Genomic DNA, 27,203 nt, shown 5'->3' on the forward strand with positions numbered 1-27,203 from the left:
TTTTGTTTTAATTGTCTACCAAAATAAGCATTAAAATCTTCTTGCTTAACCATAAATTATCAAACTCATCCAAACATTGGCTAGCAAACTTAGTAGGAGGGATTTCAGCTTTATCATATCTATAGAGAGAATTTACCTTTACTACCTGTGTCGGGTTATCAAGACCATGAGTTTCTTCAATAGGTGATGAATTAAGATCATATATTTCTTCAACAGGCGGTAAATTGAAACCATGTATTTCTTCAATAGGAGGTAAATTCTTAACATCTTCAGCTTTAATACCCTTTTCTTTCATAGATTTCTTTGCCTCTTGCATATCTTCAAGACTGAGAAATAGAACACCTCTTTTCTTCGGAGTTGGTTTAGGAATAGGCTCAGGAGTTGGCTCAGGAAGTGTCCAATTATTTTCATTGGTCAACATATTATTCAATAGAATCTCAGCTTCATCCGGTGTTCTTTCCCTGAAAACAGAACCAGCACAACTATCCAGGTAATCTCTGGAAGCATCGGTTAGTCCATTATAAAAGATATCAAGTATTTCATTTTTCTTGAGAGGATGATTAGGCAAAGCATTAAGTAATTGGAGAAGCCTCCCCCAAGCTTGTGGGAGACTCTCTTCTTCAATTTGCACAAAATTATATATATCCCTTAAAGCAACTTGTTTCTTATGAGCAGGGAAATATTTAGCAGAGAAGTAATAAATCATATCCTGGGGACTACGCACACAACTAGGATCAAGAGAATTAAACCATATCTTAGCATCACCCTTTAATGAGAACGGAAATATATTAAGGATATAAAAGTAGCGAGTTCTCTCATCATTAGTGAACAGGGTGGCTATATCATTTAATTTAGTAAGATGTGCCACAACAGTTTCAGATTCATAGCCATAGAAAGGATCAGATTCAACCAAAGTAATTATATCAGGATCAACAGAGAATTCATAATCCTTATCAGTAACACAGATAGGTGAAGTAGCAAAAGCAGGGTCAGGTTTCATTCTAGCATTAAGAGATTGCTGCTTCCATTTAGCTAATAACTTCTTAAGATCATATCTATCGTTGCAAGCTAAAATAGCTCTAGCAGCTTCTTCATCCATAACATAACCCTCAGGAACAACAGGTAATTCATATTTATTAGGGGGAGAGTCTTCATCATCACTATCATCAATATTATCAGTTTCAATAATTTCATTCTCTCTAGCCCTAGCAAGTTGTTCATCAAGAAATTCACCAAGTGGCACAGTAGTATCAAGCATAGAAGTAGTTTCATCATAAGTATCATGCATAGCAGAAGTGGCATCATCAATAACATGCGACATGTTAGAATTAATAGCAGAAGCAGGTTTAGGTGTCGCAAGCTTACTCAAAACAGAAGCTGAATCAAGTGCAGAGCTAGATGGCAGTTCCTTACCTCCCCTCGTAGTTGAGGGATAAAATTTTGTTTTCTCGTCTTCCAAGTTCTTCATAGTGACCAGCAGATATAAATCCCAAGTGACTCAAAGAATAGAGCTATGCTCCCCGGCAACGGCGCCAGAAAATAGTCTTGATAACCCACAAGTATAGGGGATCGCAATAGTTTTCGAGGGTAGAGTATTCAACCCAAATTTATTGATTCGACACAAGGGGAGCCAAAGAATATTCTAAAGTATTAGCAGTTTGGTTGTCAATTCAACCACACCTGGATAACTTAGTATCTGCATCAAAGTATTTAGTAGCAAAGTAGTATGGAAGTAATGGTAACGGTAGCAAAAGTAATATTTTTGGGTTTTGTAGTGATTGTAACAGTAGCAACGGTAAAGTAAATAAGCGAAGAACAACATGTGAAAAGCTCGTAGGCATTGGATCGGTGATGGAGAATTATGCCGGATGCGGTTCATCATGTAACAGTCATAACATAGGGTGACACAGAACTAGCTCCAATTTATCAATGTAATGTAGGCATGCATTCCGAATATAGTCATACGTGCTTATGGAAAAGAACTTGCATGACATCTTTTGCCCTACCCTCCCGTGGCAGCGGGGTCCTAATGGAAACTAAGGGATATTAAGGCCTCCTTTTAATAGAGTACCGGACCAAAGCATTAACACATAGTGAATACATGAACTCCTAAAACTACGGTCATCACCGGGAGTGGTCCCGATTATTGTTACTTCGGGGTTGTCGGATCATAACACATAGTAGGTGACTATAGACTTGCAAGATAGGATCAAGAACTCACATATATTCATGAAAACATAATAGGTTCAGATCTGAAATCATGGCACTCGGGCCCTAGTGACAAGCATTAAGCATAGCAAAGTCATAGCAACATCAATCTCAAAACATAGTGGATACTAGGGATCAAACCCTAACAAAACTAACTCGATTACATGATAAATCTCATCCAACCCATCACCGTCCAGCAAGCCTATGATGGGATTACTCACGCACGGCGGTGAGCATCATGAAATTGGTGATGGAGGATGGTTGATGATGACGACGGCGACGAATTCCCCTCTCCGGAGCCCCGAACGGACTCCAGATCAGCCCCCCCCGAGAGAGTTTAGGGCTTGGCGGCGGCTCCGTATCGTAAAACGCGATGAATCTTTCTCCCTAATTTTTTTCTCCCTGAACGCGATGAAACTTCTGATGAAATTCCAATTTCAATCTGTTGTAGTTCCATGATCCAATATCATCGCATAGCCTAAACCATGTCAATGCCTTTCCCTTCAAAGATAAAGGGAAGACCTTCTTCTTGATAACATCCTCGGGCATACCTGCAAGCTTAAATAATCCACAAACTTCATCCACATAGATTAGGTCCAAATCGGGATGTAATGTTCCATCTCCTGTAAAAGGATTAGCTAGCAGTTTCTCTATCATACCCGAAGGAATTTCAAAGTAAACATTTTCAGTAGGTTCAGTAGGTTGAGGAGCAACTCTTTGCTCTACTGGTCGGGGTGAAGATACCCTGAACAAGCCCCTCAAAGGATTATTTTCCATAGTAACAAGTGACAGTAAATTTCAGCACACTATATAAATTTTTCCTTACCAAATTACACCTACCAAAGGCGCTTCACTCCCCGGCAACGGCGCCAGAAAAGAGTCTTGATGACCCACAAGTATAGGGGATCTATCATAGTCCTTTCGATAAGTAAGAGTGTCGAACCCAATGAGGAGCAGAAGGAAATGACAAGCAGTTTTCAGTAAGGTATTCTCTGCAAGCACTGAAATTATCGATAACAGATAGTTTTGTGATAAGGTAATTCGTAACGGGTAACAAGTAACAAAAGTAAATAAGGTGCAGCAAGGTGGCCCAATCCTTTTTGTAGCAAAGGACAAGCCCGGACAAACTCTTATATAAAGGAAAACGCTCCCAAGGACACATGGGAATTATCGTCAAGCTAGTTTTCATCATGCTCATATGATTCGCGTTCGTTACTTTGATAATTTGATATGTGGGTGGACCGGTGCTTGGGTGCTGCCCTTCCTTGGACAAGCATCCCACTTATGATTAACTACTCTCGCAAGCATCCGCAACTACGAAAGAAGAATTAAGGTAAACCTAACCATAGCATGAAACATATGGATCCAAATTAGCCCCTTACGAAGCAACGCATAAACTAGGGTTTAAGCTTCTGTCACTCTAGCAACCCATCATCTACTTATTACTTCCCAATGCCTTCCCCTAGGCCCAAACAATGGTGAAGTGTCATGTAGTCGACGTTCACATAACACCACTAGAGGAAAGACAACATACATCTCATCAAAATATCGAACGAATACCAAATTCACATGACTACTTATAACAAGACTTCTCCCATGTCCTCAGGAACAAACGTAACTACTCACAAATCATATTCATGTTCATAATCAGAGGGGTATTAATATGCATAAAGGATCTGAACATATAACCTTCCACCGAATAAACCAACTAGCATCAACTACAAGGAGTAATCAACACTACTAGTAACCCATAGGTACCAATCTGAGGTTTTGAGACAAAGATCGGATACAAGAGATGAACTAGGGTTTGAGAGGAGATGGTGCTGGTGAAGATGTTGATGGAGATTGACCCCCTCCCGATGAGAGGATTGATGGTGATGACGATGGTGACGATTTCTCCCTCCCGGAGGGATGTTTCCCCGGCAGAACAGCTCCGCCGGAGCCCTAGATTGGTTCCGCCAAGGTTCCGCCTCGAGACGGCGGCGCTTCATCCCGAAAGCTTCCTTATGATTTTTCCAGGGTGAAAGACTTCATATAGCAAAAGATGGGCACCGGAGGCCTGACAGGGGGGCCACGAGGCAGGGGGGTGCGCCCCCACCCTCGTGGCCAGGGTGTGGACCCCCTCTGGTTGATTCTTTTGCCAGTATTTTTTATTAATTCCAAAAAGTGCCTCCGTGAAGTTTCAGGACTTTTGGAGTTGTGCAGAATAGGTCTCTAATATTTGCTCCTTTTCCAGCCCAGAATTCCAGCTGCCGACATTCTCCCTCTTCGTGTATGTAAACCTTGTAAAATAAGAGAGAAAAGGCATAAGTATTGTGACATAATGTGTAGTAATAGCCCATAATGCAATAAATATCGATATAAAAGCATGATGCAAAATGGACGTATCAATGAACTCAGCTGCTAGGAGCCGAGCCACTTCCTCGCCAATCACCTTCCTCTTCTCCGCGGTGGACCGATGGAGATGTTCCTTGACAGGTTTAGCTTTGGAGTTGACACACAAACGGTGCTCAGCCAGCCCCCTGGGTACACCTGGCATGTCTGATGGTTTCCATGTGAAGATGTCCCAGTTCTCATGGAGGAACTGGATGAGCGCGGCTTCCTATTTGCTATCGAGAGTCGTTGAGATGTGGGTCAGATCAGCTGTGGGATCTTCTGGGTGAATGTGAACTGGTTTTGTCTCGCCGGCCGACTGAAATGCAGACTCAGAAACGGGCTTCTTGGAACGGAGCAAATCACTCGGATCAGCATTTTTCTTGTATTCTTCCAGTTCCACCACTGCCATTTGCTCGTCAGCGATCTTGGACCCCTTCTTGAGGCATTCCTCTGCTCTCTGTCTGTTCCTAGTGCTCGTGATCACACCTTTGGGCCCGGGCATCTTCAACTTGAGATACACGTAACATGGACGGGCCATGAAACGAGCATATGCCGGCCTGCCCAGAATAGCATGATAGGCACTGTGGAAATCTACCACTTCTAACGTCAACTTTTCCTTGTGGAAATTCTTTGAGTCACCGAAAACCACATCCAAAGCAATCTGCCTGAATGATTTTGCCTTCTTTCCTGGGATGACTCCGTGGAACTGCATGTTGCTCTCACTGAGTCGGGACATCGGAATGTCCATCCCCTGGAGGGTTTCTGCATACAGAATGTTTAAACCACTGCCACCATCCATGAGAACTTTACACAGTCGAGTGCCTCCAACGACTGGGTCAACCACCAAAGCTTGCCGCCCGGGGGTAGCAACGTGAGCTGGGTGATCCGACTGGTCGAAGGTGATGGGAATCTTTGACCACTTGTGGTATGTTGTAGTTGCCGGAGCAACCATGTTCACCTCTCTGTTGATGACTTTCAGTCGACTTTTGCGCTCAACGTCAGCAAAAATCACCAAAGTTGCATTGACCTTCGGGTAATCATTTGCCTTTTCTTCATCTTCATCCTTATCAGAGCCTTTCTCACTCTGATGTCCTTCACGGAACTGCTGGATAAGGAATCTGCACTGTCAAGTGGTGTGTTTGGGCAAACTCAAGTTGCCTTATTCATCTTTCTTCGTGTGGATGGGACACGGTAAATCCAGGACGTCCTGGCCCGACTGATCTTTCATCTTCTTGGGCACCACTATCATTTGGGCTTTCCCTTGAACTTCCCTTGGGTATTCACTACTGCAGCTTCAACCTGACCCGTAGCTTCAGCCTTGCGTTTTTGCTTCCGACTGGGATTCCCTCCTCCGGTATCGGGTTCTGTGACGTTCCCTTTACCATTACGGAGTCGGTCCTCATCTTCACCATTGGCGTACCGAGTGGCTATCTCCATCATCCGGTTCAGAGTCATGGCTCCAGAGCGACCGAACTTCAGAGTGAGCTCTCTGTACTGTACGCCTTCCTTGAAAGCACAGACTGCTTGGTGCTCTGAAACATTCTCCACCAAATGATGAAGTGTGGTCCAACACTGGATGTAATCCCTCAGAGTTTCATTCGGTTTTTGGACACAATGTTGCAATTCAGACAGCCCAGCGGGTCGCTTGCAAGTGCCTTCAAATGTCTTGATAAACACTCGAGCCAAGTCTTCCCAACAGTATATGCTAGCAGGAGCCAACTGATTCAACCAGGCCCTGACCGAGCCTTCAAGCATCAAGGGCAAATGCTTCATGGCTACCTCATCATTGCCTCCACCTATCTGCACTGCCACTCGGTAATCCTCCAACCACGTGTCTGGCTTTGACTCGCCAGTAAACTTGCTTACTCCTGCAACCAATCTGAAGTTGGGAGGAATCTCAACAGCTCGAATGGCTTTGCTAAAACACTCGGGCCCAGAGACGAACGCTCTACTCCCACTCGGGTAATCTCTGTCCAAACCTTCTCTGTTAGCTCTGCCTCTGTCAACCAGGCCCTACACAAGGACTGAGCTTGCATCAAACTGGGCGCTCGGTGGTCGACTGGGATCCTCCGCTCGTCGCCATACGGGCGCCTGTCATCATACAGCCGGGGCGCGTACGAACCACCCCTCGGAGGGGGCGTAGGCACTCGACGGCGGTCATCACGGTGGTATCGAGGGTTAAACTGCTCGTGGCCTCGACTCAGGTACTGGTCCTGGCGATAACCACGATCTTCACGCCGCAGAGGCGATCTTGGGTTGTGTGCCGACTGAACTGTGTCTGCCATGACAGACTTGCTGTGAATCCCATTGCGCGACTGGGAAACATCTGAGTTCTGTTCTCCAGTCGCCTTGAGCAGTGCCTGAATCTACTGTAAGCCTCTTCCAGCCTCGGAACAGGACGACTTGATTGAATCTGCAATACGCTCAGCTGCTGGAACATTTTGGATCGGAGTTCGGTATACCTGACACTCATCCTGAGGTCCAGTCGAAAACAATTGTTGCTGCGTCGACTGGAACTTGGAATATGTCTGCGGGCGTGGTCGTCGAGTGCTTGCTGAAGATTCTTTAGGTGCGTACGCTCAGCCAGAGTGGCTACGCGCGTAGCCTCCAAGGCCTGAGCTTTGGTGGTCTTCCCAACGATGGGGGTCTGGAGAGCCTGATCATTTATGCGCTGCAACTCCTCTCTCTGTTCCGCAGCGAGGGCTTGAGGATAGTACTCGTCGTTGTCGCGCGACGGACCGCCGCTACCACCCGCGCCACAGGGAAATCCTGGCGGGCTGCGCTGGGGACCAACCATGAGGACTTCCGCCGCGGGGTCGTTGCTTTCGCACTCGGAGAGAGTATCCGAGTGGCCAGTCGACAGATCAAACAAGCCATACAGGGACTCATCGGGCTCGATTGCCGTGATTTGAGGTGTGGCCGACTGATGGGCCACCGCGTGCTTCACCCATCGTTGGAGCCGCGGCGACCGGATCGCTTGCGGCAACGGGCCGCGGGAAGCGAAGACGCCGCGGGAGCCGACCGATACTGAGTCGACGGCTACCGTAGGAGGACGCCGCAGGCACTCGCGCGGAAGTGCGCCGCCCTGTGAATGGGGAGCGCCTCGACGTCGAGGGGGGCCTCTTAGAGCCAGGCCAAATCATCGGCGATGAAGGTGAGCGCGCCGAGACGGATCTCGCGACCCAAAGACAATCCACCGCCGGAAACCATGTTGACGAAGATCGAAGATTGCAACCTCGCCGGAAGCCGCTTAGATGCCTGCCCCACGGTGGGCGCCCAACTGTCGTGGGAACAGATCTGGCAGTAGAGATAGGGGGTACGTAGGAGAGGGCAGAGTCCTAGCTACGGCGAAGTTGTACACTCGGTTTTACGAGTTCAAGCCGATCTCGGAGGAGGTAACAGCCCTATGTCTCGGTGCCGCGGAGGCTTGTTGATTTGAGTGTTGAGTTACGGGGGGCGAACCCTTGTGCCAGAGGGGAGGGGTGGCTTATATAGAGTGCGCCGACCCCTCGCAGTCCTCAGTTACGCAAGGGTTCAATGAGGGAGTAAAGTCATGTACGTTACTGGTAACGCCCGTGTTTAATGACCTTTATGGTGGCGGAGTGAATGACTGACCGTTGCTATCTACAGGTGACCTTAGGTCTTCTGTCCTTCGAGTGGATTCTCGTATTCCAAGTGAATGATGACGGTCGAGTGGAATTGGGGCGTCTGAGTGGATCTTCTGTCGAGTGAGTTGCACTCTGTGATAATTCTAGTCGGTATCTTCTTTCTGTCTTCGTAGGCCTTGGCCTCTTGTGTGGTGTCCTTCGGAAGGGCATATAGGTCAGGCCTAACACCTTACCCTAGGTACATGTCATCGTCAGGTGCCCCAATCCGGCGCGTGGTTCAGCAACTCGGCGCTTCAAGCCAGTTCGTCTAGGAGTGGCGAGTTGCTCCAGGCCGGCACGACGTCACGGGCATGGACGACGATGCGTCGTACCGCCCCTCTATTGTCTACGACCGCGCCATCCGCCGTCGATGCGCTCGTAGCCGCGCCATGCAGGTAGAGAAAGAAGGCAGGTGCGCGGAGGAGATCGACAAGTCGGTGGCTAGCGCATCCGCGTCCACGTCCGCTGGCAACTTCGAGGAAAAGTAGAAAACGTGAGGCCGCCACCGCTTGGGTCGCAGGAAGGCCACCGTTGGCGCGTCGCCAGCTTGTACAGCCGGTGATGTGCCCTGTTTCTTCTTTATCTTAGACCACCCTGGCCTGGGCATCCAGAGAAGCACCCTCCACCCTGGCTGAAGAACCCTCTTCGCCACACCGATGAGCTGTGCAGCCGGACAAAGGGAAGATACGGGGGAAGAATATGCCTCCGGGACTCCCGGTAGTCCGGTGACGAAAGGATCCGCCGCGGTCGGACGTAGACTAGTGTTGTGTATCCGTGCCATGGGAGTGGAGCTCCGCGCGGTTGTACATGCACATGGTTTTAACTTTTTAGTTAAAATATTTCCAAATGTAACCGTTTTCGTCCGGTTTGTATGAAATCCGTCATGTTTGTATTCCGACCGAATTTGCATGATTTTGTCTGGTTAGTTTGAGTTGTAGTACAAATGTACGCGGCTAGCGTTGGATGGCTGCCTCCAGCATTCGTGTGCGCGGACTAGTCCCCTTCTGTCCGTGGACGGATGCAAGAGATTTTTTGCGGCTTGCCGTTGAAGATGCCCTAATACTTTTGCTTGAACCTAGGTTATAATATTAAATAACAATAGAAGGCCATGTGAAATAGGAAAGGGATAAGTATATTTTTTGTCCTCCAATTCTCTTGAAAGTATAAAAATTGTCCTTCAACTCTAAAACCAGTAAATCGTAGTCCCTCAACTTTCCAAACCGGATATGTTTTGTCCCTGGTACCGCTTCAAGTGGTTTTGTTGATGACCTGGCATGGTTTTAGTTGGCATTTTATCGAACACCTGTCCTGCGCCTGGCACATTTTCGGCCGGTGGTGTCGAGGGCCACACAGCAGGTCAACGGCGTGCCTTTCGTCGACATCGAGGCCATGCCCAGCACCCTGCCTCCGCTCCTGCCCTGCTCTTCCAAGTGCTGCTCCCTGCCCTCACCGCAAGGTCGCAGTCTGTGGCCTCCTGCGTCACCGCGTACACAACCGGACGTATGCGTCGCGCCTAGTCATCGTTCAACAGCCAGCACCACCGCGCTCGGTTACACCCCACCGCGCTGGGAGTAGTTGCTGCTGTACAGCACACGGGCTGCGGCCTGTCGCGAACTCGAAGGTCACCGATGTGCCCGGGCGTGAGCAGAGGATGTCCATCGGCGACGTCGTGCACAACCCTACCGGCTGCTGCTGGGCGAATCCACATCCGGGCTCGACTCCGGCAGTCCGTCTCCGCGCTCCACACTGTCGAGGTGCTCAAGGACATGGACAGGACTGACACAACACACGGAAAATCAATCGGGTGCTTCTCGAGCTGCAGGCGTATGCGACTGAGGCAGTGGCTCCTCTCCGGGTGAGAGGGTGTGCCGGATGACGACGACGGCGACTATGACAACTCCATCATCAATGTACACCATACATACGCGATCTCGACGGAAAGTACTGCTACCAAGACGAGCTAGCTACCATCGCAAAGAAGAGACGAGCTAGCTACACGCCTACACCTCGGTGTTGCCGGCGGCACTCAGGCGTGCTGCTAGTGAGACGAGCTACCGAGGAGGTGTTGCTGCTGCAGGACGACGACTTCCGGCAGCCGCCTGTTACCGCAAGTCCTGCATGAGTCATAGCTCGATGACAGCGGCCACGGCAAGTTCATGGATATTATTGACGTGGTGGTCAAAACTATATGACGAGTCTGGTTTAATCAAAACCATGTCCACGTCAGCACGAAACCGCCTCAAGAGGTACGAGGGACTAAACTTATCCGGTTTTCAAAGTTGAGGGACTGAGATATGCTGGTTTTGAAGTTGGAGGACCATTTCTATACTTTTGAAATAGTTGAGGGACGAAAAATATACTTTTCCCAATAGGAAAAACAACACGAGTGCGATGAAAACAATCTATAGTTTGAGCGATAGAGAGAAAGGTTTCAGCAAAAAGATTCAACAATAATAAAGCATGTAAAGACATTTAGTTGTGAAAAAAATCCTGTGGCTCGAACGCCCGATTTGATTTCCAAACCGAATTTCCCGTCCCCGAATTTACCCCCACAAAACGATTAGACCGAGACAACCGCGCCCACCCAACCTCGACTCTCCGCCGAAGCGAAACGCGAGCACGTGCAGAGCACAACTCCACCGAAGCGGCCCACCCGCCTCCAGCTCCCTCCACTTCGCCTCTCCTCCTGATTCGCACCGCTTCCCTTTTCGCCGTAAAACACCCGACGTCACCCTCCAAACCCTAACCCTAGAAGAAGACATCCATCTCTCCACCCCCGGCGCGCGCCCGGCTGCTCGGGGCAGCGGCGATGGGGAGGCGGAAGGAGCGCCGCCTGGCGGCCAAGGCGGCCTCGGGCCGCAGGGTCAAGCTCGACCTCTTCCTCGATCCTTCCCCCGGTGAGTTCTCCGCCCCTGCCCCGGGTTCGGTTTTCCTCCGTGGTCTGTGCTTGGTCGACTCGCGACTGATGTGCGTCTAGCTGCTGGTTTCATCGCGTCAATTATCTAGCTTGCAATCGGGGCAGGCTTGAATGGAACTCGGTTAGTTTATATTTCTGAACACTCGAAGGTTATTTTGTTGCATGGTTCGTGATTGTTTGGCTGCCTGAATCTGTCCATCCTGATTAAGTGGATGCACCTTGAATCACCAGCTCTACCAGTAGAATCTGGACGTGGTAATTGACACATCAGAAGGAGCTATGAGGCTAAAACCTAAAACAAAAGGAGAAGTGGCTTGCTGGCCTAGGCTGACCTTAAATTTGTGTGCACTATATAGAATTTCATTGTCACTTTCAGCTGCATTATTTCACCGTGTGTTAAACAAGTTACTGATTCAGGGATATAGGGAATTGTCTGAGGCCCTGTTCGGCAACCCTCCCGGGAGCGGAGCGCGCGGAGCGTGGTTCTAACCGCTCCCTAAATCGTAACTGCACGCCGCTCTGCTCCGAACTGGAGTTGCAGAGCGGAGGGATGCCGAACGCTCCCTGAGTCGGGGAAGAAACATGCCCAGTGCAGTTCCTAAATCAGCACCATATGCTGCACTTGTATCAGACCATAATCCAAGATGTTTCTACTCTTAGGAATTTAAGTGGTCAAGGTTATATTATTAGATTACTGGGGCAAGATCCACCAAAACTACTACTAAAGATCAATGTGCATTTTTGGAGTTTGAAGCTAGCAGTTCAATGTTTTTTTGTATGAACAATAACTGAAAAGGAGCACACAATTTCCATTTCAATGAACAGAGATAAAAACTTAAAAAATTTAACCTGAGGAAACAAATAAAATTTGGTAATGAAATTTGTGAATTTGTGCATGTACAGCTATGTCACATCCCTTGTTAGATAAATGCTGCTGCTTAGCCCAAAACATGGTTTGGTTATGGAGAGACGAGACCTGATGGTTACTGGGTTCTGCATTTGCTCTACATTGCCCCAACTGAATCAACAGAGGTGATGTATGACATCACCTCATGCATATGCCAGTTCTGGTAAAAGAAGATGGAATCAAGGAAGGACGGTTAACAATTTTTTTGGAACCCACTCCTTATAATTGTAGAGATTTAATGCTCAGCTATTTGTTGCACTTTTGAATGCCCAAGAGTATGAGTAGCAACATATGATTGCAGTAGTATAACCACTGAGCATAAAATGCGACTCCAAATATCCAATAGACCTTGAACAAGCTGACTGCTGATACTTTAAACTTGCATTGCAGGGGAGGCATCTATGAAAGAGGGAGTAGGAGAGGAAAACCGTGGGCAGCAAACTGGTGTTCCCACTTCACCATCTTCGTCAGGTGGGTTCAATCAATTTCCTTCCAAGGGATATGTAAAGACGGCACATGCCTATGGAACGTAAATTTGGTGGAAATTTGGAATTTTCTTCAAGCATGTGTATGCTCCAAATTTCTGGTTTGAGGCACATGTAGGGTTCCCGGCCTGCAAGGAACATTAAGTAAATTCTTCAGATCAGGCTGCCACTGTCAAAACTGGGTGTGTTCCTTCCGGTAATTTCTCTTTTGGCAGCATCTGAGCGTGGGGATTTCAGGATGATTGTTGCCTCCTCGGTTCGTATGTCTCTTTCTTTATACTGTAGCTCCTAACCTGGTTTTTTAATTATTGCTGGGCTGCCATGGTTCATTTTAAAGTAATTTTATCGAACTTGTTCTACTTTTATACCTGAGTCGATCCTCACATATACTTCAGAAAATAGTGCAATATAGATTGTGTCACATGAAAGCTTTTGCGTTTTTAATGATGAATTTATCTTTTCAGATAAGAAGGAAAATCCTCTAGCTTTGCTTGGGCAATATAGTGATGATGAAGAAGAGGATGAAGTAGCAACAGATCAACCCATTGGTGAAACTAAGGGGAGTCCAACAGATGCAAGTGCTGAGGTAATTGAATCTCCTATTTATTATCTTGTAACCTGTAAGACCAAACAGGTTGAAGTTGAACTTTCTTATGCAAGACCAAACAGGTTGAACTTTGTTGTGCTAACCATTTAATCTGAAGATTCTTGTATATTGTATTGTAAGCCCCAAATATGCTGAACCCATTTTGATATATTAGCTGAAGCCTCCAAATAGTTCATGATTTGTCTTCTGTAGATTGGAAGGATTAAGCACCCGTATGATTCTCTTTCAAGTATAGTATCTTTTCTTACAGAGAAGATTATTCAGATTAAGAAGTTTGAGCTCAGGTCGTACGATGAAATTTGTTCGCTTGTTTCAGGTTATTCATGTTCAGGCTGATGTAACTGGGGATAATGGCGATGCAGATAGTGAACTGCCTGCTTCTGTTAGTGTTCAGCAGGAGGTATCTCAAGCTGATGATGTCAAAAATGTCACAGAAAATGTTGCTGAGGAATTTACTGTTGCCCCTGAGCCAACTCTGGAAAATGAGGGTGTGACAGCAACGGAAGCTGTCCCAGATTCATCTGGCATGCAAATTGTTGGTGACATTGGTGGGAATTGGAAGGCTATAATGCATGAACAGAGTAATCAGTGCTACTACTGGAACACAGTTACTGGAGAAACTTCTTGGGAGATTCCTAATGGATTAGCTTCAGTAGTTGCTGCTGATGGGGTCACTTCTGCATCTGTGCCTACTCATATGGGGTACTCTGTCGAAGCTCAAGCACATGTCCTTCCCCACAGTAATGTCGAAGCATATCCTAGTGACGTGTCTGTTGGAAATGGCACAGCAACCTATACTGCTATGGGAACTTATACTCATGATCCTTATGCTTACACTGGAGCCATTGCTAGTCATGAGACAGTGGACATTGACCCCTTGCAGCTTGCAAAATATGGTGAGGATTTACTGCAAAGACTGAAGCTGCTGGAAAGGTGCTTGTTATTTTTATCATCCTTTCGCCATTTCAGTTTACCCTTTTCAACCATTCCTGTACACAGAACTGCGTAACTAATTTTTCCATGTCATCATGCAGGCCACATGTTGCCATTGACAGTCTTGAGTTGATAAAAAGAGAAATTGAGGTACGAATAGCAGACTGTAGTGCCCTCTCCTCGTATGGATCTTCTTTACTTCCGTTGTGGTTGCATGCTGAGGTGCACCTTAAGCAACTAGAACTTTCAGTTTCCAAGTTTGAAGCTAGCTACACTACCAAACATGGATATCTGGAGACAGTGGATGCAGGACACAAAGCACCTAATCAAGCTGAAGTTATGGCACCCTCTGAGGGTGAGCATTTGAAGGTTGATGTTAGCACTCTGGGAATAGGTACTGGCGATGAAAATATTAAGGTTGAGGAACCATGTACAACATCATCTGTTCAGAACTCACAAGGTGTGGCAGCAGCTATTTTAAGAGTTGAATCAGACAGTGATGAAGATATGGACGTGGAAATGGAGGTCGATGAAGAAGGTGTTGAAGAGCAGGGCGGTTCCACTTCTATGCCAAATAAGGAGCATCCTTCATCAGAGCAAGTACGATCACCAGCTTTGTCATCATTGGAGGATTCTGCTCCTCCCCCACAGGATAATGACATTCCTCCTCCACCACCACCACCAGAAGAGGAATGGATTCCACCTCCACCACCTGAGAATGAACCAGCTCCTCCACCTCCTCCTGAGCCTGAAGAGCCCGCTGTGTCATTTGTTCATGCTGATACACTTCCTCAGCCATACGGAGATCAAGCAAACTTGGGTTACATGCTTCCAGTAATGGAGTACTATCCTGCTGCTGGTACAGATAGCACAAATGCCAACTACTATATGCAAGCAAGCGATTCTCAAATTCTTCAATCACAGCAGCATTCTTACTATGCACCATTGTCTGCAAGTGGTGTATCTATTCCTGTTGAGACCACATCCATCCCCACAGTACCAGGTTCTTATTATAGCTATCCTTCTGTCACCATGTCTGCCACTGAAGTAGCAGCTGAATCTTCTGGATACTATGCTTCATCAACCTGTGCCATTTCTAGTGGTGAATTAGATAACAAAACAAGCTCGGCCTCCCTTGTTGCAAATAGTAATGTGAATTCTGTGGAGTCTGATAAAGTGATATCCAAGGAGCCCACAGTTGCGTCTTTGAGCCAATCAGTAGGAGCAGTCTCAGCTTCAGGACCAACAGTACATGGAAGTTCTACTCAAGCTTCTACTAGCACCACTAATCAGACTAAAGGTAGTTTATTATTCTTTGCAAGGACACTTCATCTTACTAGCTTATAGTTGTTTTAGTTTTGACATTTGGACTGATTTGCAGTTCCTCGTACTAAGAAGCGACCTGTTGCTGTTGCATCGTCACTGAGATCTAATAAGAAGGTCTCAAGTCTGGTGGATAAGGTATCTCTCCGACCTCCAAATGCTGCTGTTAAAATAGTGACCATTTATGCTCTCTCTCCTACCCTACCACCCACTGCCCCCAAGTGCGGTGTCCTGACATTAATGAAGAAATTTAACACTCTGCATGATTTGCATTACTGCTAATTGTGTGTACTTAGTCGTTGAGACATACTCTTGGTTATCTCATTAACAAGCGAGTACACTGTTCTTGGCCAGTTATTTCGTTGTGCACAATATAGGTCGCCCAGAAAAAAACAACTCATGCAAGTGGGAGTGTGACAGTGTTTCCTGACTATTTTGTCTCATGTTTATCATTTCTTATTTTAAAGGCAGAGCAATCTGTTTACATGGTAATTGGTAAGGCTTAAGACAAGGTGAGTGTTGATGTATAATGATTGTTTCCTTATTAATCTACCTTTGCTAAAACCATTTTTTATTTCACTATTACAGTGGAAAGCTGCAAAAGAGGAGCTTCGTGATGAAGAGGAAGAGGAGCCTGAAGATGCTTTGGAGTACCTAGAAAGGAAACGCCGGAAGGAAATAGATGTAACTCTTTTCACCTTTCTTGAGAACATATACGCTATGACAAATGCTTCTGAAGTCTTTGGATTTGATCAGTTCCATTAATTTCAGGGGTGGCGTAAACAACAAATAGCTAGTGGAGAAGCCAAGGAAAATGCTAATTTTGTTCCCCTTGGTGGTGATTGGTATTGTTCCTTCACCATATGCCGTTTGACTTGAATAACTTGATACTTCGTATTTACAACAAAGTATAATTCCCTCTGATCCATAATAATTGTCGCTGGTTAATATGGATCGGAGGGAGTACTGGCCTCTGGCATATTTTCCTCTTTCTCAAATTTATCCTTTCTGAGTCTTAACTTAAAATAATATGGATTGTATAACTTGCTTATAGACTTGAACTCTTCTTGCTACAGCATTGATTGTGGACCATGTCATTTCTAGGATTACAAATGTTATGCACCTAGATTTAATCTTTTGTTAGATTTACTAGGGTTGTTCATGTTTGTAACTCTAGCTCAACTTGGTAATCTTCACCATTTTTGTAGGCGTGACCGTGTAAAACGCAAAAGAGCTGAAGCAAAGACTGAATCTATTCGTGCAGCTGCCGAACAACACAAAGGGGAGCCTGATCTCTCAGAGCTCTCCAAGGGTCTTCCTTCTGGGTGGCAGGTTAGTATTTAACCTGGTTCCATACACTCAGATTTTTTTTGCCGTACTGGCTAAAACATCCTGACTGAATGCTGCATCTCAGTTTCCAATAAGTACATGTTTCTTGCTGACAATCTAATACGAAGTAAAGCTATGATTTTTTTAACGCAACCTGTTCTTTGCTCGCAGGCATACATAGACGAGTCTACGAAGCAAATGTACTATGGGAACAACCTCACTTCCGAGACGACTTGGGATCGGCCTAGCAAATAAAGATTGGATTAGTTGAAGATGGTCTAGTTTTGCTCTGTAGATTTCCCCGTACCTCCGATCGATACGTTGCCTGTCACGTCCTGAGAAGCAACCGGTTTCTGATGTTACCTTGGTTTTGAGGCTGTATTGTTTCTTTTATTTTCCACTGGGAGATCATAGTGGGGAGGAGAGTTCATTTTGGTATAGAGGCACCCCTGTAAGTGGCAACTTGAGATCGAATTACTGAAGCAAAATCTACTAGTTAGTTGCTGACCAAGGAAAAATGTACCTTGTTAAGTGGTGCTAGTCTTTACCTGGATCTGATATCGTTTGCTTTCAAAACAACGTCAATTATATTCAATTTTAGGTTGTGCTAAATACTAAAGAGACTTCTCCAATTATTTACTCCCTCCGTTCCTAAATATAAGTCTTTATAGAGATTCCACTAGGTGGACTACATAGGGAGCAAAATAAATGAATCTACACTTAAAATGCATATATATACATCCGTATGTGGTTCATAGTGAAATCTCTACAAAAACTTATATTTAGGAACAGAGGGAGTACATCATTAGAAAGAAAGATGATTTTCAAGTTTTTCTTTTCATACTTAAAAAATTCAAAACTTGAAAATGCCCTCAGACACCATTTGCTGGATTTCGTTTACATCATGTGATCTAAGTTATCTGTTATTAACCCCAAAAGGCAATTGATGTCCGCAAGTTTTGGTTTTCATGATACTTTATGGTGGGTGTTTCGGGGCTCAGGTGCACATGACATGATGCACTCCAGTACCACCCATAAAGCAATGGTGTCATTCAAATATGCAATCAAATAAGAAATAGAGCAGAAGCTAGTGTTTCCCAAGTGAGAGTGTAACACTGCCAGGATGTGCAAAATCTCCTGTAATTTTATTCAGATGCAAGAATATCAGCTCCTCAATGTACATAGAACTTCAATAAACTGACCAATAGGAAGGTTGAAACATCAGGCTTCCATGCCCGCGGATGCTTTGAACTGTCTGCATACGCAAATCAAATTAACTAAGGCCAGACATCACAGGGTTTAGGAAAATCTTTATCCCACAGTACAGAGCCGCTTATGGCGCTTTACAAGTTTCGCAGCCAGGTTTGCGACAACTAAGCTTGGCCCTTTCAGCCACTGAGGCAGTCTCGCTGTCTAGGTTCAGAATCCCGACGTGCTTTTCTTGATCATAGCAGAGCAGAACTCTGCCCCAGTCAGCGCTAGCAAGCAAAAGGAAAGCATGGGTTTTCACCTCAAGAAGCCCCACAACACCTGCATATACCATGAAGCAAAAAGAGTGTTACCACAAGACAAGAAACATAACAGCACATTATTTTAGTAGGAATATGAACTCGCACAAGAAATAGGAAGGCTGGATCTATCTACAAAGAGGAGAAGAAGGATGTGTTCAATTGGCTACCACAGGTGGCCAGACCTAAGTTCTGGCGAATAAATTGGTCGCCACATACTACAAGTCTTGGTAAAAGCATATGTGTGAGATGTGGATTATGTTAGGAACCAAATAACTATCACAAAAAAAAGGTTAGGTTAACCTAAGTGGAGTATGGCAATGTGTGGCAATGGAGCAATCAGGATTTGGAGTTCCACTTATAAGTTCAAGCAAGTGAAACACCATTTAATATTTAATGCACAGGAATGACGTGCTAGGTATCAGCTGCCTAGCATCTCACTTTTTCACTCGTGGAGCATAGACACAAACTAAAGAAGTTACCAAATGGGCCAAACTTCCTCGCTCCAAATTTCAGTGAACCAAGGACAGGAGCCCTGCCAAGTAACAAAATCCTGTACATACTGAAAAATCTATATCTACCTTTTGCTAAGATAGTAGTAATCATGCGCTTACAGATTTTCTACAACTATATTCTCTGTAGGTTGTCCATCTAAAAGAAAAGATGTAAGTGCACATGTAATTTGCAGCAATCTGATTTTCGAAGGAAACACAACACCAACAAACGAGTGGCAACAGAACATCATTAATAAAACAGTATCAGGCATGGAAGAATCATACTTTTTATATCGTTTCTTAGAACCGCATGGGCAGAGAGCATTCCTACTTATCTGTCCACTCTTTGCCAGATTAGCTCTTCCAACGTCCAAGGCTGTATTACCCATTAGATTTTGCACCTAGAAAGGTGATACGATCCAGGATAAAACATTAGGCAAATCAAACATCAGCACATAACTGTTGCTTCAAATATAAGGAAAGAAATCACCATATCCTGTATTGACGTAATCATTCACATTATGATGGCTAAACTGGGCTACCAATTTTGTTTATCTTTAGCTGATCCTCTTAGATTGATATTCTCTAAAAAAAAAATGGTTAGCATATTATCCCCCGCCCCCATGTTCCGTTATTTTGCACCTTCACATGTAATTCGTCCACTCTTCAGTGACTAGTGAAACAAAAGGATTAGCACTCTTATCCGACAGTTACAACGGTTAGACCGGAGTTACCTCAGTAAATGTCTTTGGCACTGGCTTTCCTTCTTCTTTGAGTTTTTCAATCTTCTTTTGGGCATCTTTAGCCCATGTGTACTTGGCCAGTATGTGCTCCACATCAGCAATTGTGCAGTTGCAATGCTTGGTGGCACTAATTTTGTCACTGGTTTTGAGCTTCTGCAGAACAAAGAGCAGCACACACAACACAATGAACCAACCGCCACGCCGCACTAGCAAAGCATGCTGTATGTGCCATAAAAAATGACATCCGCTCTATGATCATTGTATACCTCGCCGGTTGGGTCGATGGTGGCGAGGTAGCGGAGAACGGCGGCGTGCTTCTCGCAGGCGGCTACGACGGTGGCCTCGCTGCATCTCCCTGACACGAAGTTCTTGAAAGTTCCCACCTTCCTCGCCATCTCCATCGAATCCGCGAACACTGCAAACCCGGAGGGCCCGAATCAGACCACCCACTGTACCAAGAGAGGAGGGACCAGAAATCTCGGCCGAATACTTACTGTTGAGATTGAAGGATTCGGACGGGGGGAAGGGTGAGTCGGCGTCCTTCTTGCCGGTGAAGGTGTTCTTGATCTTGCTGATCCACCCGAGGGAGGCGAGATGTGGGGTTGAGGAGATGCCTCGAGATGCCGTTAGGAGGTGGAGGACGCGGCGGGACGCCATGGGTGGCAGTAGCGGGGCACTCGTGTCTCCGGTGAGCCGCCGACGGCGAGGTGCGGTGGGATCTTCGGTTGGGTTTACGGCGGCTGGGCCGAGAAAGGTGGGAGAGGGGAAGAGGTACGGGATGGGCCGTTAGAAGGAAGAAGGTTAGTGAGCGCACGCACATGGACCCTTTACCAGCCCATGTGATTTTACCTCAGATGCTTACAACAACTTCAACAGAATCTTTATAGCCGCCTCTGTCTAAAAAAAAAACGGAGCTCCATTTGAAGGATGAGGTACTGTTCATTTTTTTTTTTAAAAAAATGGAGGCTGAGTTACAGGTACTGCTTTGAAGATCATTCTAAACTCAACCGACGTGACAGGAGTGTACTTTCAAAGTCCTTCCTCTTCCTGCCAATGGAGTATATACTCCCACAGACGTGTTTTCCACTAAAAAACGCACCCATTAATACCCCTTCTCGACCCATTACCATCCATTTTTCCTGTCGCCCGGCTAGTTTCTCAGAGAGAGTTCTCGGTGCCCGCGCCTTCCCCTGCCGCACATCATTGTCGGATATAAAACGCTCGTCGAGAGGCATCTAGAGCCACTCCTCACATCTCCGCCTTCTTTCCTCTATCACCACCATGTCACCTCGCCATCCGCTTAGACTTAGGGAATTGTCATGGCCCTCGACAGGTTCCGAGTGAGGTGGAGCTATATGCAACCAGCAGGAGATGACCGCCTTCAAAGCCCTCGTCATGGCCACGACTGGCAAGGAGGTGGAGGACGATGCTGTAGAGGAGGATGACACTGACATGATGGCCGACATCAAACTCCTCGAGTCAGAGGACGAGGACTCAGTCCTTCAGCACCTGCTCGCAGAGTCCAGCGACACGACCACCGCAGAAGCCGTCTGCCACCACGACCGGGCCAATGCCGCGCTCTCACAACTAGGGAAGCGTGGGATGCCCGTTCCGCCCTAGTCTTTGACAAACAAGCGAGCTTCGCAGAGATGTACACCACCATGACAAATTAACGGTAATGCATGTTGAGAGGAAATGCGCCATCTGGACCACGCCTCCACTAGCGTTACCGTCAAGCAGAGAAGGAGGATGCCTGGCCAACATGGCAGCCCACCCGGGTCTACTTAGAATGGTAGGGTAGCCAATGTCGGTAAAGCCGCGACCCGTGCCTTTGCCCAAGACTACAAGGCCTCTGCCCGCACCGACAAGTCACACGCAAGCTAGACTATATATCAAGTATCTTGTATATGAACTTAACTAGTTCGGACTGTTGTTCAATTTGTATGCTCAACATTTTCCGTAGTAAAAAAATGACGCTACATGTATGTATAATGTTGATAATCTATAACTTTTGCCCTTGTATATGAACTTAACTAGTTTGCACTGTTGTTCAATTTTTCAATGTTGATCCTGCCAAAGTCTGTGCCAGATCGAAGTAGAATTTTTGAATGGATGTGACAAAAATTATGGAGGCTGTGGTTTGGACAATCTGAATTTGCACACAAGCTTTGGCAGTCTCCAAATTTTCTCGAATGCACTCTTAAATGGTTTGGAGGTTGCTGATATGATTCGAAGTTTTTCCCGCTAAAAATAAAAATCCGCTAGCGTTGTTTTCTTTTTCTGCAGGGCTGCTAGCGTTGCTCTTAGCTCGACCGCGATGAGAGGCGTGTGTCAGTGTGTGGCGCGGTGCTACCTTTATACTCATGAAATTCCTTGGCCTTTCTACCTCAAAGAGAAAAGAAGATGAATTATTGTACCTTCAACCACAGAACATATTTTATAACTTCCTATAAACCTCAAGAAAACATGGGACGAAGGAAAAATGTGAATGAATGCTTGAAAACCCAGAATGTTCATAACACAATAGCCAAAAGCCCAGAAGCAAGAATGTTCATACAGTGCATCAGGAAAGGACGACACACATCCATGCGAGCAGAAACAAGATAATTACTCTACTAGAGAATTTGATCGATCATGTAGCGACACGGAGCGGGGGAGAAGAAGCAGAGAGGTCCTTAGTACTAATAACTATACTAGTAGTAGTGGTGACGGGGAAGGGTCGCTCTAGCGGCGCAGCGCGTCCCTCTGCCTCGCGTCGGCGAGCAACTCCAGAAACTCGCCACATATGGCCTCCTGACGCTGCTGCTCTTTCTTGGCCTTGCCAGCCTGCGCCCTGAGCCGCTTCCGGTCGGCCCCCAGGCCCTTCCTGGTGTAGGCTTCTGCGACCGGCGCCGGCGCCCGCCGGCTCTGGGCGCGCTTGCCGGTGCCGCGCCCGCGGGACGCCGCGGCGATCTGGTCCTGCACCCGGCCGCGCTTTGCCGCGATGCATGACGACGTCCTGTGGTAGTCTTGGAGGATGTATTCGATGTCGTCCGAATCCAGCGCCTCGCTGGTCCCGACGATCCGTAGAACATCCTCCGTCGCCTTCGTGCCGCGCGCGACCGCCGACGCCGCCATTGTCGCGGTGATGACGAATTGTTACCGGGATCGATCCTGTCGAATGATCTGCCAGACGAGGGGGGAGGCCGGTGATAAAGAGGGAGGAGATGAGGGGCAAGTGAAGTGGGAACGGTATTTGGAAGGGGCGGGAATGGGCTAGCAGTTACAGACTCACGTAGCACTTGGTACGTTGGCATGCAGATATGCAGCGTGGGTTCGGTTGCCGCAGTTTGATAGGACGAAGAGGCGTTCGTGCGCGCGGTTGATTCGTGCCCCGTTTGGGTCACGAGCACACGAAACGACAGGGAAGAGGCGAGCGACGCATCCTTCGGGTTTGGGGCTGTTGTGCTGCATCGCAAGTTCCAACTTCCATACGAACCTAAATATTCCCCTTTTTTTGCGAAGAATCATAGGGTTTTTATTTCAAAATGATAGAGTTACAATCTTCAGCGACTAACTTGCTAATGCATGGGGTGGATAGCCCAACCAACACGCGTGCTATCACCACATCTACCAAAGTTCGCTAAACAATGTGCAACCTTATTCTGTTCCTGAAGAATTTTAACAGGAATAACAACCTATCACTCAGGTACCTCTTGATCTCCGACACCAAATGACCGTACGCTGATCTGTCAAAGGAGTCATCCACGAGCATCTTGAGAGCCACAGCACAATCGGACTGAAGTAGGATAGTGGCCTGAGAATGCTCTACCGCCAGCTTTAGCCATTCCATCATGGCTTGTAGTTCTGCCTCGAGAGCTTCATTACAGTGGAACAGTTTGCGGGAGGATGCAAAAATAACATCCCCAGTATTGTCTCTAAGAATCATATCAGAGCCCGCTGACCTGTCCGCAGGGTCGAACGATCCATCAACTGACAGTGCCACCTCATGCGCCCCCGGGGAAGGCCATGGCCTGCGTGGTGTACGTATCATAGATGGGGCACTTGTATGAGCGCATCTGCTATTATTGGGGCTTTCCCTTTCAGAATCTCCTCGACATTCAGTGAAATTTGCTGGAAGGTATTATAGTAGCTCGATAGAAACGAACGAGACACTTCCAAAGAGGGAATGGATTTACCATGTGTGATTTCATTCCGCAAGTGCCAGGTCCGCCATAAAACCATGATGATCCTGCTCCTGATCTGCTCGTTGGATTCAGCTAGAAGATGAAGCAGCCATTCCGAGCCCATGCATATGATGTCAGACCTATTAGGCAGTGGCCAGATTGCCCGCATCGTATCCCAGAGAAGAGCAGCATTAGGGCATACGAGCAGCGCATGAAATGACGTCTCCTCATCCCGATCACATAGACCGCAGTATGCGGATGTTCCTATATGTCTTCGATACTTCTCAGCATTTGTAGGAAGCGATCCCGAGATGACCTGCCAGGCAAAGTGCCGCATCTTGGGGGGAGCAGCCGCACTCCAGACAAGCTTCCACACCAGCCGGTCACCCGTCGGGGCGGAGCTCGACGCACCCGGATTGGCATGATCCCTCTGAGTCGACATTGCAAAATGATAGGCACTCTTGACCATGACCATGACAACATACCCGATCTGTCCCATGGCCATGACACAAAATCATCCAGTTGACGCGGAGATGTCCGGATCTTCTGTATCGCCTCTACATCAGCCTGGCAGAAGAACTGTTGTAGCAAATTAAGCTTCCAGTTACCACGGTCATCAAGAAAGTCATGTACTCTATTGAGGCGGCAATTGCGCTTTGGCAAGATAGGGGTAAATGGAGGACCCCTAGGAATCCACGGGTCCCTCCAAGCTCTTATGCTTGCACCATTGCCGACCCGCTAGAGCATACCTCTTTTCACTAGGTCCAAACCATGCTCGATGCCCTTCCACACCGCAGAACTGTTTGCCGGGAAAACGGTATCCACCAGGTTCCCGTTAGGAAAGTACTTGGCACGAAGAAGTCTAGCACATAACGAGTCTGGAGAAGTGAGGAGCCTCCAGGCTTGTTTGGCTAACAATGCTTGATTGTAGGCTCGCATATCACGGAAACCAATACCGCCTTGAGATTTAGGGAGCGACATTCGTTCCCAAGCAACCCATGGCATCTTTTTCTTCCCATTCTCCACCCCCACCAGTATTGTCTCATCATTTTTGTCAAGTCATCACAAACAGATAGTGGGAGCTTGAATATACTCATAACATAAACCGGGATGGCTTGAGCAACAGCCTTTATAAGCGCCTCCTTACTTGCAAAAGATGAGTACCGTTCACTCCAGTCCACCAAACACTTACTCAACCTGGATTGCAAGGACTCGAAATGCCCCTTATGCATGCGCCCTTCAGGAACCGGGAGGCCCAAATATTTTGGCTCAAACTCTTGTTGTGTTACTCCCAGAATCTGTTTTACCTCCTCTGCAACTTGACTTGGACAACTGCCAGCAAACAGGATGGAACACTTGGATGGGTTAATAAGTTGACCTATAGCTGAAGCATAAGTGCTCAACACATCCTTGACAATCATCGTCGAATTAATAGTTGCGCGGAAGAAAAGCAAAGAATCATCCGCGAATAACAAGTGTGATATAGCAGGAGCTCTTCTGCAAATTCTGATAGCCTCAAGCCCTCTTTGTTGGACTGCCACATGTAAGAGTGATGACAAGGAATCAGCCACAAAGAGAAATAAGAAGGGTGATAAAGGATCACCTTGTCGCAAACCACGGGAAGGTGAGAATTGCTCCAAAATACGACCATTAAATTTCACTGAATATTTAACCGACCGAACACATTCCATGACCAGAACAACCCACCGTGGGTCAAAACCCCACTTCAAAAGTGCACGCTCCAAAAAGTCCCAATCAACACGGTCATATGCCTTTGAGGGACCCAGCTTATAAGCACAAAAATCATTAGTCCCGGAAGAGGTTTGGATGTGGTGGATACACTCAAAAGCAATTATAGAATTATCCGAGATTAAGAATGAACGTGCTTTGATTTTCAGAGGTAAGATCCGTGAGACACGATCTGAGCCTATTAACCATGCACTTAGATACTATCTTGTAAATCACATTGCACAGAGAAATTGGAAGAAAATCCTTCAGCGCCGCCGGATGTTGGACTTTGGGGATCAACACAATACATGTATCGTTAACCCCCTCTGGCATGTGACCGGTGACAAAAAACTGATGAACAACCTGAAGGAAATATGCCCTAGAGGCAATAATAAAGTTATTATTTATTTCCTTATATCATGATAAATGTTTATTATTCATGCTAGAATTGTATTAACCGGAAACATAATACATGTGTGAATACATAGACAAACAGAGTGTCACTAGTATGCCTCTACTTGACTAGCTCGTTAATCAAAGATGGTTATGTTTCCTAGCCATAAACAAAGAGTTGTCATTTGATTAACGGGATCACATCATTAGGAGAATGATGTGATTGACTTGACCCATTCCGTTAGCTTAGCACTTGATCGTTTAGTATGTTGGTGTTGCTTTCTTCATGACTTATACATGTTCCTATGACTATGAGATTATGCAACTCCCGTTTACCGGAGGAACACTCTGTGTGCTACCAAACGTCACAACGTAACTGGGTGATTATAAAGGTGCTCTACAGGTGTCTCCGAAGGTACTTGTTGAGTTGGCGTATTTCGAGATTAGGATTTGTCACTCTAATTGTCGGAGAGGTATCTCTGGGCCCTCTCGGTAATGCACATCACTATAAGCCTTGCAAGCATTGTAACTAATGAGTTAGTTGCGAGATGATGTATTACGGAACGAGTAAAGAGACTTGCCGGTAACGAGATTGAACTAGGTATTGAGATACCGACGATCGAATCTCGGGCAAGTAACATACCGATGACAAAGGGAACAACGTATGTTGTTATGCGGTTTGACCAATAAAGATCTTCGTAGAATATGTGGAGCCAATATGAGCATCCAGGTTCCGCTATTGGTTATTGGCCGGAGACGTGTCTCGGTCATGTCTACATAGTTCTCGAACCCGTAGGGTCCGCACGCTTAAAGTTTCGGTGACGATTGTATTATGAGTTTATGTGATTTGATGTACTGAAGGTAGTTCAAAGTCCCGGATGAGATCAGGGATATGACGAGGAGTCTCGAAATGGTCGAGACGTAAAGATCGATATATTGGACGACTATATTCGGACATCGGAAAGGTTCCGAGTGATTCGGGTATTTTCGGGGGTACCGGGGAGTTACGGGAATACGAGAAAAAAGCAATGGGCCTCATGGGCCAAGTGGTGGAAGAGAGGAGGCAGGGCGCGCGGCCCCCCTAGCCCAAACCGAATTGGACTAGGGGGCCAGCCCCCCTTTCCTCCTTTTCCTCCCTCTCCTTCCTTCTCCTTCTCCTCCTTCCTTTCCACCTCCTAGTAGGAGTAGGAAAGGGGAGTCCTACTCCTACTAGGAGGAGGACTCCTCCTCCTGGCGCGCCCTAGGAGGGCCGGCCGGCCTCCCCCCTTGCTCCTTTATATACGAGGGCAGGGGGCACCCTAGAACACACAAATTGATCTGTTGATCTCTCCCAGCCGTGTGCGGTGCCCCCTCCACCATATTCCACCTCGATCATATCGTAGTGGTGCTTAGGCGAAGCCCTGCGTCGGTAGCAACATCATCACCATCATCACGCCGTC

General features: G+C 46.7%; 2 protein-coding genes across 6 annotated transcripts; one reads left to right on the forward strand and one right to left on the reverse strand.

Moving 5' to 3' along the window:
* Window positions 1-10,838: 10,838 nt before the first annotated feature.
* On the forward strand, window positions 10,839-17,250 carry LOC109759448 (uncharacterized). Of its 5 annotated transcripts, none has more exons than XR_012190210.1 (11): window positions 10,839-11,128; window positions 12,446-12,526; window positions 13,005-13,126; window positions 13,464-14,080; window positions 14,182-15,380; window positions 15,462-15,541; window positions 15,871-15,915; window positions 15,992-16,087; window positions 16,175-16,248; window positions 16,612-16,735; window positions 16,904-17,250. XR_012190210.1 is itself a non-coding variant. In XM_020318268.4 (10 exons), the coding sequence occupies exons 1-10, from the start codon at window positions 11,041-11,043 to the stop codon at window positions 16,985-16,987; spliced, it is 2,565 nt and encodes an 854-aa protein (XP_020173857.1). In that variant the 5' UTR covers window positions 10,839-11,040; the 3' UTR covers window positions 16,988-17,250. The 5 variants fall into 5 exon arrangements, 3 of the variants coding, with proteins under 3 accessions (XP_020173857.1, XP_020173860.1, XP_020173858.1); XR_012190211.1 differs by having other exon boundaries at window positions 10,910-11,128; window positions 12,446-12,800; XM_020318268.4 differs by lacking the exon at window positions 15,871-15,915.
* Window positions 17,251-17,858: 608 nt separating this feature from the next.
* Window positions 17,859-20,310, reverse strand: LOC109759449 (uncharacterized). Its single transcript, XM_020318273.4, has 5 exons — window positions 19,972-20,310; window positions 19,744-19,892; window positions 19,469-19,630; window positions 19,020-19,135; window positions 17,859-18,262 (listed from the first exon to the last, which is right to left on the reverse strand). The coding sequence occupies exons 1-5, from the start codon at window positions 20,132-20,134 to the stop codon at window positions 18,244-18,246; spliced, it is 609 nt and encodes a 202-aa protein (XP_020173862.1). The 5' UTR covers window positions 20,135-20,310; the 3' UTR covers window positions 17,859-18,243.
* Between the last annotated feature and the right edge of the window lie 6,893 nt (window positions 20,311-27,203).

The sequence above is a fragment of the Aegilops tauschii genome, chromosome 7 (assembly GCF_002575655.3).
Source record: "Aegilops tauschii subsp. strangulata cultivar AL8/78 chromosome 7, Aet v6.0, whole genome shotgun sequence".
In the NCBI taxonomy this organism is placed as follows: domain Eukaryota; kingdom Viridiplantae; phylum Streptophyta; class Magnoliopsida; order Poales; family Poaceae; genus Aegilops; species Aegilops tauschii.